Raw genomic sequence first — 14,229 nt, 5'->3', positions numbered from 1 at the left:
TCCACCCCCACCCTCCTCCCCTGGGGCTGTGTCTGTGGCCCAGCTCCTGCAGCAGCTGCTGCCTGGGGGCCGTGCGCCCACTGCAGCCCCGTGGGGTCCAGCCAGGGCTGGCGGGGAAGGGGTCTGGGAGGAGGCTTTTGGCCGTGGCACTTTGCTGGCGGGGCAGCAGCTCTGCAAAGGCCAAACCTGCCTCCTGCAGCCCAGCCTGGGGCTGTGCCTGCTGGCAGCGCCTGAGCACCGGGAGCGCGGCCAGGAGCAGCCGGAGCCGCGGCAGGGAGGGACGGTGCCGAAGGAGACGCAGAGACGGAGTCGTGCGTAGCTCTGTCAGGTGCTGACGTTTATTGCACAGGATGGGCTGGATGGCAAGGTGGGCGCTGGGAGCGGGGCCCTGTCCCCCCGGCTCTGTGGCTGCAGGGGGGCACGTGGCCCCTCGCTCGGGGGGCACTGCATACATTCAGTGGGGAAGGCTCCGGCGTGCCAGGCTGTGCACATGTGCACCCACACCTCCTACATCCCTAGGTGCATGCGTACGCTCGGGCACACCTTTACACGCGCGGTGTGCGCCTTCCCCAGCCTGCCAGCCAGGGGAGCCCAGCGCTGCCTCACCAGCGGCTGCCCCTGGGGCACCCCAGGGCTCGGCTCCCCCGGCTGCAGCAGGAGGGAGGGTGGCTGAGCTCGCCCCCAGCCCCAGCGCTGGGCTGGCACCGGGGGCTGGTGTGTGCACGGGGTCTCGCAGTCCCGCAGGCCCCACAACTTACCTCCAGTCCTCGACCGTCACCCCTCGCCATCGCGCTGTGGGAGGGGAGGCAGGGACACGCGGCGGCGCTGGGGCTGGCCAGCGTGCCTAAGCCCCCAGGGAGGTGCCTGCGGATGCACACATACAGGTTTGTATTCAGGTCATAGATATCATATACAGCGTTGATCACGGGGGATGATGCAGCTGTGGCTTCTATGGGGCAGCCAGGGGCAGTGGGGCACCCCTGCAGGGAGCAGGAGATGGGGCCAGACTTTGGTCGGAGGTGACAGAGCCCCCAAGCCCCCCACCCCCGGTGGGAGGAAGCCGGGGAGCGGGGCTGGAGGTGGCCGAGGGGGGGGCAGAGGTGCCCCTGGCGCGGACGCCTCGGTGGGGATGTGCGGGCTGGGAGCAGCGGACACGGGGCTGGCCGCCCACACCGCGGCCCCCCCCCGGCGCACCCGTCCCTGCGCCCGCCTGGTGGCCGGCGCAGTGCGGAGGTCACAAGTTGGAAGACAGCCTGGATTTGGCCGGGTCCGTGTCGGGCGTGCTGCCCACCGAATCCTTGCGGGCCGCCCCCGAGTCCTGCTGCAGGGCGGGCGGCCCCGCGGGCGCCGGGTGGGACAGGGCCCCCCGCGAGGAGGCCGGGCCCCGCAGCCCGGCCGGGGGCGCCGAGCTCGGCGAGGCGGCGGCCGGGCCCCCGCCGATGGAGGCACAGGACTCGCGCGCCGAGGCCGGGGGGCTCTGGGTGCTGCCGGCCGCCAGCCCGTGGGGCAGGGAGGGCTGCGAAGCCGACAGGGGCCGCGAATCCTGGCTGAGGCTGCTGGTGTGCAGCGCCTGTGTGCTTTTGTGGACGGCCAGCCGCGGGGGCGAGCCGGGCGCCTGCTGCTGGCTCAGGGAGAGCTGGGAGCCCAGCTGCCCCTTGGCACCTCCGTAGGCGAACGTCCGGCTGGCCAGCGGGCTTTGGGACGGCGGGCTGGCGGCGGCGAGGGCGCTGGTGGAGGCGGGCAGGGCGGTCGGCGCCTGGTCCTGCGAGGGCGACGGGTTGGCGTGGGGCGTGGGGGGCTGCGGCTGCTGCGGGGGGCTCTGCTGCAGCAGCACCGGGGAGACAGCGAAGGGGCTGGGCACGGCCTGGGCGTACTGCAAGCGGCGCATCATGCGGGGCGAGCCCAGCGCCATGGAGCCCACCAGCGGGCTGGCCATCTGCGGGCAGAAGCTCATGGCCACGGCTTGCTGGAGGGTGGCGATGGCGGAGGTGACCTGGGGCTGCACCGGGCTGTACATGGCCGTGTGCTGCTGCAGCTCCGCCTGCTGCACCATCTCCCGGTCGTACTTGACGATCTCCTGGATGATCTCGTTCTCCTGATTGTTGAAGACGCCCGAGTTGAGGTCGTGCTGCACTTTGTGAAGCAGGATCGAGTTCTTCTTCCCTGCAGGAAGAGGGGCGGGGTGGGGAGAGCGATGAGCCCCAGTGCTGGGGCTGCGCCAGGCCCCCCGTGCCAGCAAGGGCTGTCCTGGCCCCTCGCCACCCATCCCCACGGCCACCTCCAGGCACTGCCACCCCCCCCCATCCAAGCACCCCGCAGGGTCCCTGCACCCCGGTGTTCCCATCGCGCCCCTTTGGGCATTTGCCCCCCCGTGGGCACAGGGACCGGCAGCGCCGAGGAGCGCCGCAGCAGGATGTGCCAGCAGGAGGGTCCCCGCGCCCCCGCAGCCCCCAGAGCCCTACCAATGCGGTCGAGGCGGTCGATGGCCACGGTCTCGAAGGCCCGTCTCATCATGGGGTACTCCTCCAGCACCTCGTTGAAGTTGTCCACGGAGAGCGAGTAGAGGCGGCAGTAGGTGTCTGCCCGGACGCTGGCTGTGCGCCGGCCGCGGGTCAGCAGGCAGATTTCTGGGGAGGGGAGGTGCAACGGTGCCAAAGCCAAAACCCCACCAGCAAGAACTGGAAACTGGGCAGGGGGCAGGGGCAAGGGGCGAGAGCCACCGAGCCCAGGGGATCCCAGGGCAGCACGAGCATCCTGGTGCCTCTCACAGACCCTGGAAGGGGAGCCAGGCTTGGGACCCCAAGAGCTCACCTCCAAAGTAGGAGCCGTCGGAGAGTTTCATCTCCTTGTTGCCCTTGGTGAGGATGCTGACCACGCCGTGCTGGATGAAGTACATCTTCTTGCCGATGGTGCCCTCGCGGATGATGTAGTCGCCCGGCTGAAACACCTCAAACTTCAGCTTGGTGAGCATTGCTGTGACAAAGTTGGGGTCCGCGTTGGCAAACAGCGGCATCGAGGCCACCAGCTTGCGGCAGTTGAAGTTCACGATTTCCTGCAGGGGAAGGAGGGGAGGAAGCAGGTGGGGAGGTGGGACACAGTCCCCGGAGGCTGGCTTGCACACGCAGAGGTGTCAGCACACACACAGGCACAATTGTGCAAGGACTCAACCACACTCAGAGGTGCAAAGCCAGAGCCAGAGGTGTGCGCGTGTCCTGCAGGAGTGCTGAGACCTGCAGCCCCCCCTCATGGCTGGGAGCAGGGGTTCCCTGACCACGGGGGGTGGTCAGGGCAAGGGCCCCTTCCACCCAGCTGCCACCCTCCAGCCCCCAGCACCACACCTCGCGCAGGGGCTCGTTGAGCTCCCCCAGGATGCTGTCCTCGTCGAACATCTTGCCCTGGTAGCGATGCTCGTAGTAATCGTGGATCTTCTGGCGGAAGTCGGCGGGCAGCTTGTGGAAGGACATGTACTGCTCCACCTGCTTGTACTGCGCGGACAGGGAGGGTGGCAGTGTCAGCCGGGTCGGGGTCCTGCGCCGCTGGGTCCAGCCCCACCGCCCCGTCCACAGCGGGCAGAGCAGCCCCAGCCCCAGCCCCAGCCCCGGCTGCACCCGGAGCCCTCGCCCTGCTCCGCTGCACCCGCAGGCACCCACGCATCGGGTGGGGGGTGGGGGTGGGGTGGGCGCTGCACCAGGCAGGCACAGGAGAGGAACCGTGGTCTCAATCCTGCCCAGTCCCAGCCAGCCCTACCTTCTCCTGGTACTGGCGCCGGGAGGAGTCCAGCGACTGGATGAGGGCCGTGGCGTGGCCGATGAACATGGCGTAGCAGGTGGCCCCCACGATCATGCTCAGCATCGTCAGCCAGATGTCCGTCATGCTCTCGGGCGCCTGCTTCCCGTAGCCGATGCAGAGCATGTGGCTCATCGACTTGAAGAGGGCGAAGGAGTACAGCTCGCTCCAGGAGTCGTTCTGCAGCGCCGGAGAGCGCAGCAGTCAGCCCCGGGGGCGCGCAGCTGCGTGCGGGTGTGAGTACTCGCACACGTGGGTACAAAGCGCGGCCCTGGCTCAGGCCTCCGCTTGCAGCTCCCAGCAGCGCTAAGCAATATGATTTTTGTCGTTTGTTTGTTTGTTTGTTTTTTCCTGACAGTCTCACCGCGCAGGTGAGATCCAAACAAATCCAAACACCAGGCACCAGCTGGGTTGGCAGCGGTCCCGCCGCGCTCTGCTCCCTTCACAGCACCCACCAGACTGGAGGGTTTCTGCACCTCGCTGTCCTGCCTGGCTTCGCTTCAGCTCGCCAGCCGTTCTGCGCGTTTTACGCTGCTCTACAAACACGCAGAGAGCCCCTGCGAAGCGCCGTGCAGGGCCCAAGCCCCGACGGCCTGGCAGTCGCGTTCTCGCAGCACTGCCTGGGGGCCCCCTGCCCAGCTGGCGATGGGACGGGCGGGGGGGGCTGCAGGGCTGGCCGCGCACAAAGCCTCGGTTCCCCTCGAGAACGGACGCGGCGGTGAAGAGGAGAGTGAGATGGGGAGCAGAGGACAGGCAGGAAGGCAGGCAGGGAGGGAAACCAGCACAGGGATAGAAACCCGGCAGAACGGAAGGGATGAATGGTGAGAGAGCAGGATGAAGATGAGCCTGTACCGGGGCTGAGATTGCAGGGAGCAATTAGCAGTGTGTCCCATTATTTATTAATAGCAGCTTAGTTGCTAATGAGAAGGGGATGGAGGCAGGGGACAGGGGCAGAGCCACATCAGCATCTTCCTCCTGCCGGCGATCGATCGCTCCCCACGTCCTGAGAGCCGTCGTGCTCTGCCAGGGCGAGCGGCGCTGGGGCGAGCGTGTCCCTGGGCCCGGACCCCCGGGAGCTGGGCGGCCCCTCGGGGAGGGCAGCACCCGGAAACCACCAGGCTGCCAGGGGCACAGGACGGGGGGATGGATTTGCCTGAAACTGGGATGGGATTTCCATAAGGCAATCCCTGCCTTGTGCCTTCATCCCCGCTGAACTGCAGGGACGGCTTTGTGGGGGTGCCTGTGTCCCCAGGGCCGCCCGGACCAGGGCGCACTGTGCCCCCCAGCACTCACCACCATCCCATTGATGGAGACCCAGCAGTTCTGGGGGAAATCCTGCAGCATGGGCACGAGGAACTGGAGGCAGCCGTCCCAGTGGCACAGCAGCAGCATCATGCCGATGAGGTTGATGATCCTCATCACGGCGCTCGCCAGGTCGTAAGTCATGTGGAAAATCTGCAGGGGCCGGGGCACAAAGGCGGCTGCGTGAGTGCGGGACCGGGACCGTCCTGGCCAGCCCCAGCCGCTGCCCGGCCCCGCTGAGGGGGGCTCTCGGAGCAGGGGGGGGGTTTTGCCCTCCCACCCCCCAGCAGCTTTCACCCTGCAGCTCGCCCATGCCCAGGGACCGCTGCTCCCTCACAGATGTCCCTGGATGAACGAAGCGTGACCAGCCCCGTTGTCACCCACAAGCGGCTGCCTCCAGCATGAGCCTGTTGCGGGTCCAGCCCCGGACAGCCAGCCCCAGCCCCTGCCCCTGCTCACAGCGCGGCGTCAGCTGGGCGCAGGGTGCGGGACGCAGCCGCAGCCGCAAACACCTGCGGGGGCTGAGCCCCCTGCAGCACAGCCCCGGCTGCCCCGACACCGATGGAGGCGGGCACAGAGCGGGGCTGCGAGGCAGAACACCACCCGCATCCTGCGGCACGAGGCTCAACCTGCACGGCCTCGGCCAAAACAGCCATTAACGGCCCCAGTCCTCCCCAGGGCAGCCGCGCTCCTGCTGCCTATTTATAGCCGGCGGGGTGCCTGCGAGCCGCAGCGCCGGGAAGCGCGGGTGGCTGCGGGCTTTGATCAGGATAAGACGGCTCGCGGTGCTCAGCGAGAGCCGAGGGCTCCTGGCCCCGGGGGAGGAAGGAGCGGGGCCGTCCCCGGGCTCAGCACGAGGTGGCTTTGACGGAGACGGCCCAAGGTGCCCCTGGCAGTGCCCCCGGCCGGGGCGGGTGCAGGGGGAGCTGTGACCGCGGGTGCAGGGGGACCCAGCCCCCGGCCCTCACAAGCGGCTGCTCCTTGCCCTGCGTGCCCTCACTGCCCCGAGCCTCCTGGTCACAGCCTTGTGTGTCCCCAGTGCCTCTCACCCCTGGGTGCGCAGTGGGGGAAAGGGAGAAAGTCTTAGGACTTGTTCCTTCTCCTTTAAACTTTTTTTTTAAAGTTGAATTCAAGAAGCAAAAAAGAAGTCAAATTAAATACCCCCCCGTCTTCCTCCTGCTGCAGCTACAAGGCTGGAGCCCCACAGCATCACACAGAGCAGCTGGCACAGCAAGGGCACAGCAAAGGCAGGACAAGGGCACAGCAAAGTCGCAGCAGCCTCTGCACCCAACCCTGGGGTCTGAGGCCGCTCATCCCAGCACGTGGGGGGGACACTGGGACACGGGGCTTGCAGGAGGCGCTTGCAGCAGAGCCCAGCCCTCGAGGAGGGTGCAGGAGGGAGCAGGCAGGCTGGGATCTGGGGCCCGGGGACGAGCGAGGCAGAGGAGGGTGCGAAGGCAGCTCCCCCCCCTCCAGGCACGCGCGCAGAGCCAGCGCCGTGCTGCAGCGAGCACCTGCACGGCCGCATCCATCGGGGCTGTCAGAGGCTGCAGCCCACGCGCCGCAGCCACGCGGCGAAGCTGAGCACGCCGCATCCAGGCACAAAGGCACAGCCCCTGCAGCCCCTGCAGCCCCCCCAGCGTCCTGCCTCCCGCCCTGCCCCGAGGCCGGCGGCTCCTGCGGCGCCTGCAGCCCCCCAGGGCCCCGGTGGGGAGGGGGCAGTGGGAAGGAGCCCCCCGGCCACAGGTGGGGTGCAGCAGGATGCTGCTGAGCTGCTGGTGGGCATGGGGAGTGCCACCTGCCAGCGTGGGGTGCTGTCACCCGTGGGGTGTCCCCACGGACACACACACGCATGCACACGCACGTGTACTCACAGGGCACAGCTCAGCGGCCCCAAGGAGCTCGGTGCTGCAGCGGACTCAGAGCGCGCCCAGGTCCCGGTGTCACACCGGGGACACGGGAGGACGCCGCCAGCTGCTGGCCCCATGCCCCCGTCCGCCCCCAGGCTCGTGGGACTGTTCCCATTCTCCATCCCAGAGACGATGCCGCAGAGACCCCGCTGACGGTTTGGGCTCCCCAAGCCCCCGGAGGGGGCCGGGCCGGGCCCCCCCCACCCGGCACCACGCAGCCCCTCACCTCCTCCCACTGGTGGATGTAGCGGATGAGGCGGGAGAGGCGGAGGAGCCGCAGCAGGCTGAGGATCTTGGTGAAGCGGACGATGCGGAGGGCGCGGGCTGTCTTGTACACCTCCGAGTCGATGCCCTTCTCCACGATGAGGAAGACGTAGTCCACAGGGATGGAGGAGACAAAGTCCACCACGAACCAGGTCTTGAGGTACTTCTTCTTGATCCTCTCGGGGTCCAGGATGATCTCCGTGTTGTCCTCAATGACGATCCCCGTCCGGAAGTTCAGCACCAGGTCCATCAGGAAGAAGGTGTCGGAGACCACGTTGAACACGATCCAGGGCGCCGTGGTCTCCTCCTTGAAGAAGGTGATGCCCACGGGGATGATGATCAGGTTGCCCACCATGAAGAGCAGCATTGTGAAGTCCCAGTAAAACCTGGGGGAGGACGGAGGAGGCTGGCACCCCGCGGCCCCCACGGGACCCGTGGCTGCAGCACGGCCCGACGCCCCTCCCAGGCACTGCCACGTCCATGCGTGGCCCCGTCCGGCCACCGGAGCCGTGACGGGTGGCAGGACCCTAGGGGACGGGCCACCCCGGTGTCACCCCCGCGCTCACCCCAGGGGGCACAGCCCTGCGCCTGATCCTGCGGGTCCGGGTCCAGGTAGGGCTGTGTGGGCGCAGGATGAGGCCCGGGGCCGCAGGGGGCTCTTGGTGCTGTGCTCCTTTTGCTGGTGGTCTGCCTGCAGCAGCACCAAGACCCCGACGGGCCCTGGAGCGAGGGGGGGAGACAAAGCCGGGCGCTGGTGGGGAGACCCCTGGCTGGGGAGCCGCTGTGGGACGGGGGGGGGGCAGCTGGGGACCCCCGACCCCCCCGACCCCCCCCACCCCGGGGGCAGCGTGCGGGTGAGCTGGGCCAGCTCTGTGCCAGCACCTCCCGGGGGGGGGACCCTGCACGGGGGGGACACACGGCAGAGCCCGGCCCGGGGGGGGGCTGCGGGAGCGGCCGAGCACGTACAACTGCAGCTGGAGCCAGCGCCGCCCGCAGCCGGGGGGGGCACCGGGGGGGGCACGGCCGGGGGGGGCACGGCCGGGCACCTCCGCCGCACGTCTGCACCGCGACCTTCCCGAGCACCGGAAAGGTCACGGCAGGACCGGGGGGGGCCCGGGCACGGAGCCCCCCGAGCCCCCGGCGCAGCCCCAGGCACAGCCCCCGGGGCCCCCCCGCACCCGGCCCCTGCCCTTTCCCAATGACACCGTCCCCGAGTGAGCCGCTGCCATGGCAACCGCGAGTGATGTCACCGCTGCACAGGCATGACGTCACACGCGGGGCCGGCTCCTGGGTGCCCTCCGCAAGCTGCCAGCCGGGGGGGGGGGGCACGGCACGGCACGGCTCGGTACGGCACGGCTCGGTACGGCACGGCTCGGTATGGCACGGCACGGCACGGCACGGCACGGCACGGCTCGGTATGGCACGGCTCGGTATGGCACGGCTCGGTACGGCACGGCACGGCACGGCACGGCACGGCTCGGTACGGCACGGCACGGCACGGCACGGCTCGGTACGGCACGGCACGGCTCGGTATGGCACGGCACGGAGCTCCCCTGGGAGCAGGGGGCAGCTGGGGGGCACTGAGGCCCCCCCGAAGACCCCCGGCAGGACCCCGAGGTGCCGCAGGGCCGGCCACAAGCCTCCCCCTGGCTCACACCAAGGCCCCCCCGCACCAAGCAAGCCCCAGGGGGGCCATCGGCCACGCCGAGCCGTGAGGAACAGAGACCGAGCAACCGCGCCAGCCGGGCACAGCCCTGCACCGGCTCAGGAGCCTGCGCAACCCCACGGGGCCAGAACCTGGGGGACCAAGGGAGACGACACGGCCCCCATCGCCCCCCAGCACACACAAACGGGGCTGATCCTCGGGCAATCTCTTAGGAGGCCCGGCTGCGACGCCAACACTTTGTTCCTTGGAGGGCAGCGCGTGCACGGAAGAAAAGATCCAGTCCAGGCTGCTAAAAATAGCTGAAAACAAATTAATTAGGATCCTTGCCCCCCCCTTCACTTCTGACCTAGTTGAACCACAGTGATGGTGACAGGAGATGCTGAAGGCCTCAGAGCAGGGATGGCCGCTGTCCCCCTGCGCAGCTCACCCCAGGCCTGGCACAACAGCCCCAGCCGGGCGGCTGCGGAGCCGTGGCAGAGCCCCGTCCTGCCCCGTCCCCAGCAGGAGGGGAGGGCAGGGAGACCCTCGGACCCCTCCGGGTGGCAGCACCCAGGCAGGACACCGGGGACATCCCCACTCAGCCCCATCACCCAAGCACAGAGCTCTGGCGGCTCCTGGGGATGACCCGTCCGCCTCGGTGCCACGCATCGCACCCCGTTAGCCAGTCGACCAGGACGCTGCTGGGGCTGAGCTGGGTGCACCGGGGCCTGGCGGGCTTTGCGAAGTTGTAAGAAATACTCAGAGCCTAAAATAACGAGGTCACGCACAGAAGTGGGTTAAGAAGCCACCTGCAGAAGTTCAGCCCCAGCAGAGGCAGAGCAGCGCGTGCGGTGCCAAACACCCGCGCACACCCAAACCACGCAGCCGGGGCAAGTCAGCGGCGCTGCTCTCCCCAGAAGCTTTCACCGTGCGGTCCCTGGGGCTGGGGCTTCAGGCTTTGCAAAATGTCAAGGACACAAACCTGTAAAATCACCCTGGGACAGACAGCCCCAGCCTTTTTTCCTGATGAGTAAGCTGTGGCTTTTTGCCATCTCTCAGGTCTGCGTGCCCCACATTAATCCCGCGGAGTGGGCGCACAGTTCCCGTCACTGTCACCAGAGATAACAGCAGCAGCAGGCTCATCGGCAGGCACAGAGCGCTGGCATTCAGTGTCCCCGCCGGGAGCAGCGGCAGGCTGCCAAGCCCAGGACCCGCTCTGCGGGGCCGCGAAGCAGCCAGGGCAGCCACCCGGGCGGCAGCAGCGCCACGGACGCGGCTTTACACCAGGAGGAAGGCGGCAGCCAGGACCCGCACCTGCCCTGGACGTGTCCTCGCCCCGCGCTGGGGCAGGGACCCCCCTCCCGCGGCAGCGCCCTGCGGCGTGGGCTCAGCCCCGGCCCAGCCGCAGCGCTGCGGGTGCTGGGTGCTGGGTGCTGAGTGCGGGAGGCCGGGCTCGCCCGCGGCAGGCAGCCCCTCGCCGTCACGGCACCACCACCACCACTGAATCATCCGCTGCCTGCAGCTCGCATTACTAATGCAGCCGGCAGCTCCAGGTTGGATCCTGCTTCCCGGGCTGGATCCTCCCTCCCGGGCTGGATCCTGCTTCCAGGCTTATGCAAGTCTCCGGTGGCAAGGGAAGGGACGGAGCGCGGCGGCACAGCGCCCCTAACCCGTCACCCACCTCCCTGGGTAGCCCCGGCCCCGCTGCACGAGCCACCGCGCTCCCTCTGGGTGCTTGGCCTTGGGCACGAGGCTTCATATCCCGCAGGGCACCAGCGCCTGCCCCCGCACAGCCCTAAAGGGCTGCGAGGACGGGATCTGGGCCAGCGACATGCCCAAAGTCCCTGCAAAGCTAGGGCTAGACACAGGCCTGATCCTGGCTCCAAACCCCGCTCCAGGAGCGCTACCCCAGCTGCAGAAACACCAGCAGAAACAACGGCGAAGTCAATGCTTGCCTTTTTCTCCTCCCATCACTAAAGACCAGAAGTGGAGAAGATGGGCAAGGCGACTGAACAAAGCACCCAGGAATGAGGGGGCTCTGCTCTACGTTGTCTACTTCAGCCCACAATTTGCAAGGTTCTTTTACCAGGTTTGCAACTCGGGATCTCAAACAGCCACCCATGCTGCTTCCTAATAACTCAATATTTATGGAAATAGCGACTTTCCTTCCTGGAGCAAGCATGCCCCTGAATTTCGCATGAATAATCGCGGTGCTGCATCCAGGAGGAGACAGGATCTCTAAATGACTCCTATTATGAAATGATGTCACATATGCAGATGGGTAATGATTTTATCTTAAGATGGGAAAATGGGCTTTGCAGGGCAAACGTGGATGGGTTCATATCCATTAGCATTACTAGGTAAATGATGTATTTTTTTTAAGGCAGGAATAATGTGAAATACACAGACACATGTCCTAAACACGCATGAGTGGAGTGGACTCCTCGCTGCTGGGCTCCCACAGCCCTACGTTGAGCTGATCTTGTTTATTTCCACATTTGTAGACTGGGCTAATGCATTGGTTCTCCTCGCAGCTCCTCCCCGCTGAGCAGGGAACTCTTCTACGCCACTTGCAGCATCACAGCACGGGCAGCGGCTCTTCTCCCGTGGGTTTGGAGTCGTGGCAGAGGCTCCAGGAGGGGACGGAGCCGCAGCGGGACAGGGTGACCCCCCCAAGGTCGCCTGCAGGGAGGCCCCGTGCTCCAGCAGCACCGCGGCGCTGCTGGCTCCGCGTTGGCCATGGAGCCAGGCAGGCTCTCACCCCGATGCGGTCAGCACGGGGCCCCATCGCCACGCCGCTCCCAAAGGTCCTGTGGCTGCGCGAGGTGAGCAGGGCACTCACCAGCTCCCCGGGAACCCCCACGGGTGGCAGGGGACCCTCCTGGCACAGGGACACTGCGCTGGCTGCCACAGCAGGGACCGAGGAGCTCCCGCGGGAACAGTAACGCCCTCGTGCCCGGCTAAGGCCAGGCGTCGCTCACAGCCCGGCCCTGCAGCAGAGCTGGTCCCCGACTGGGAACATGAGCAGAAACCTGCGTGGGCTCCCACCGGGAATGTCTGGTGTGAGGGTGAGGGACCCTGAGCGCGAGGTCAGCCCTGGAGAGGAGGCTGGAGGCCTCCGGCTGCTCCTCCACACGCCTCGGAAGATGCCGGAGCAGCACAGGAGCTGCTCACAAGGCCGGGACGCCGGAGCTGCAGGCGCTGGTCCCTGCCCCAAGCCTGCCCAGCCAGCACAGAGCCTCACCGCCCGCAGCCGCCTCCTCTGCCCGGGGACCTCTGAGCTCTCACCTGCGGGCTCACCCGCAGCCCCCGCACCCTGCACCGCTCTCCTGCACGGGGGTGAAGCCCCCTTGAGCACTAGAAGAGGGACAGAATGACTTGGGCCTGAGCCACTCGCTGCCTCCCGGCCTCTGGCTAAGGGCCCCCAGCCCCCTCGGGGTCACCAGGCCATGGGCTCCCAACGGCCCCGATCTCGGCCACCACTCCCCTGAAGGGCTGTGCCGCTTGCCCCCAGTACGTCCCTCCTGGCAGCCCCCACCCAGCCCATTCACCACCGATCTCTCCCCAGGGCTCGGAGGGGGGAGACGGAAAGGAGGGGGTGCTGCAGCACCTTTCTCCCAGCCGCAAAGGCTGGACCTTGGGGACCTGGCCCTCTGGGGAGCGAGACGAATCCCTCAAACTCCTTGAATCTTAGGGATGGGATCTGGCCTCCTGGTGGGAAGGGGAACCTTGACAAAGCTCTGCGGGTCTCCCAGCCCAGGCCTCGGGGCCCTGGGACCCCAGGGGCAAGCGTGACTCCTTCCCCCGTGACAGCTTTAGGGCCCAAAGCCTGGTGGGAGTCTCCAGAGCATCCTCGCTGGGCCGAGCCGTTCCGAGGCCCTGGGAAGGACAAGGGGATGTCCTTGGCCGAGCACCCCGCTCGGGGGGGCAGCGGGCTGCCGGCACCCCCGGGTCGCTGCGCTGGGGAGGGGGGTGCCCAGCCACCAGCCCCTCCCTGCACACACGCGGGCTGCGCCTTCCACCTCCAGCGCGGCTCAAGGTGCCCTCTCCAGGGCACGGCTCGGCCCTGCCCCGGCCGCGGGCCCCGCTCGCCCCCTCCCCGCCGCCGCCGGAGCCCCCCCGCCCCGCGCAGCCCCCGCAGGGGCCGGGGATGCCCGGGGCCGGCGGCGCTGCCCCGGGGGGCGCAGCCCCGGAGCCCCGGGGGCCCCGCGGAGCCCGGGCGCGGTGCGGGCGCCCCCGGCGCGGCTCGCACCTGAAGTCGCTGTAGGGGTGGATGATCCAGGCCCCCGCCGACTTGACGCGCTCCTGCTCCCGCTCCACCGCCTTCTGGGAGCCGAACATCCGCAGCGAGAACTTGTTGACGCCGGGCTGGAGCATGGCCCCGAACTGCCGCTGCATGAAGCTGGCCTGGCTCCCGCGGGCCTCCTCGCCCGCATCGTCGCCCTCCTCGGCCGCCTTGGCCCCGCCGGGGGATGCGCCGCCGCCGCCGCCGCCGCCGCAGGAGAAGGAGACCTTGGGCTCGCGGGGCGGCTCCGCGCCGGGGCTGCGCGGCGGCTCCCCGCGGCGGCACTCGCCGTTCGGGGACCCCTTCCCGCCGCGGCCCCGCGGCCGCCCCCCGGCCCCGCCGCCGCGCTTCGCCCCCTCGGCCGCCGCCGCCGCCGCCGCCGCCTCCTCCTCGGCCGCCGCCTCCCCGCCCGCCGCGCCGCGGCCCGCCCGCATCCTGCCGCTGCCGCCGCCGAGGCCACCGGCGGCCGAGTGGCGCCCGCCGCCGTGCCGGGGGCGGGCCGGGGGCGGGCCGGGGGCGGGCGCCGGGGCCGGGCCGGCTCCGCAGCTCCCCCCGCCGGCGCGGCCCCGCTCCCCCCCGACGGCACCGGCCGCTCCCCGCGTCCCGGTCCCCCGGCGCCGCCGGGCCGGGAGCTGCCCCCGGGGCGCGCATCCCCCGCGGGGCTCCCGCCGCTCGGCGCGCCCCGGGCCCGTCCTCCCCCGACGGCCCCGCCGCTCAGCCCCGAGCAGCCGGCCGGGGCAGCGGCCGGGACCCGCCGCGGGGGCGGAGGCTCCCGAGCGCCGCGAACGGGCTCCGGGAGCGGCGGCGGCGAAGCCCCGGGGAGCGCACGGCCCCGGAGCCGGCCCGGGGCGGCGAGCGGGGCGCGGGCACCACCTGGTGCTCGCCGCGCAGAAACGCACCCGGGGGTGCCCCGGAGCCGCGGCCCCGGCCCCCGCACCCTGCCCCGGAGCCCCCCCGGCGCCCCCCCCAGCGCCGGCCGCAAGCAGCGGCCAATCTCCAAAACGCCTCCGAGCGCAGAGCCCCCGCCTGCCCGGGTC

General features: G+C 69.4%; 1 protein-coding gene across 1 annotated transcript; it reads right to left on the bottom strand.

The window, feature by feature from the left end:
• Positions 1–309: 309 nt before the first annotated feature.
• Positions 310–13,647, bottom strand: HCN2 (hyperpolarization activated cyclic nucleotide gated potassium and sodium channel 2). The gene is made up of 8 exons (XM_066983898.1): positions 13,160–13,647; positions 7,225–7,648; positions 5,080–5,241; positions 3,748–3,966; positions 3,339–3,485; positions 2,812–3,052; positions 2,463–2,627; positions 310–2,163 (listed from the first exon to the last, which is right to left on the bottom strand). The coding sequence occupies exons 1-8, from the start codon at positions 13,624–13,626 to the stop codon at positions 1,235–1,237; spliced, it is 2,754 nt and encodes a 917-aa protein (XP_066839999.1). The 5' UTR covers positions 13,627–13,647; the 3' UTR covers positions 310–1,234.
• Between the last annotated feature and the right edge of the window lie 582 nt (positions 13,648–14,229).

The sequence above is a fragment of the Anser cygnoides genome, chromosome 27 (assembly GCF_040182565.1).
Source record: "Anser cygnoides isolate HZ-2024a breed goose chromosome 27, Taihu_goose_T2T_genome, whole genome shotgun sequence".
Classification (NCBI taxonomy): domain Eukaryota; kingdom Metazoa; phylum Chordata; class Aves; order Anseriformes; family Anatidae; genus Anser; species Anser cygnoides.
This window is presented reverse-complemented; position numbering and strand designations above follow the sequence as displayed.

Excerpts from the sequence above, each read along its gene's own strand:
- HCN2 (XM_066983898.1), bottom strand. The coding sequence starts at position 13,626 with ATGCGGGCGGGCCGCGGCGCGGCGGGCGGGGAGGCGGCGGCCGAGGAG. Across the intron at positions 3,486-3,747 it reads GGCGCCAGTACCAGGAGAAG|TACAAGCAGGTGGAGCAGTA; the intron begins GTAGGGCTGGCT and ends CTGTCCGCGCAG. Across the intron at positions 3,053-3,338 it reads TCAACGAGCCCCTGCGCGAG|GAAATCGTGAACTTCAACTG; the intron begins GTGTGGTGCTGG and ends CTTCCCCTGCAG.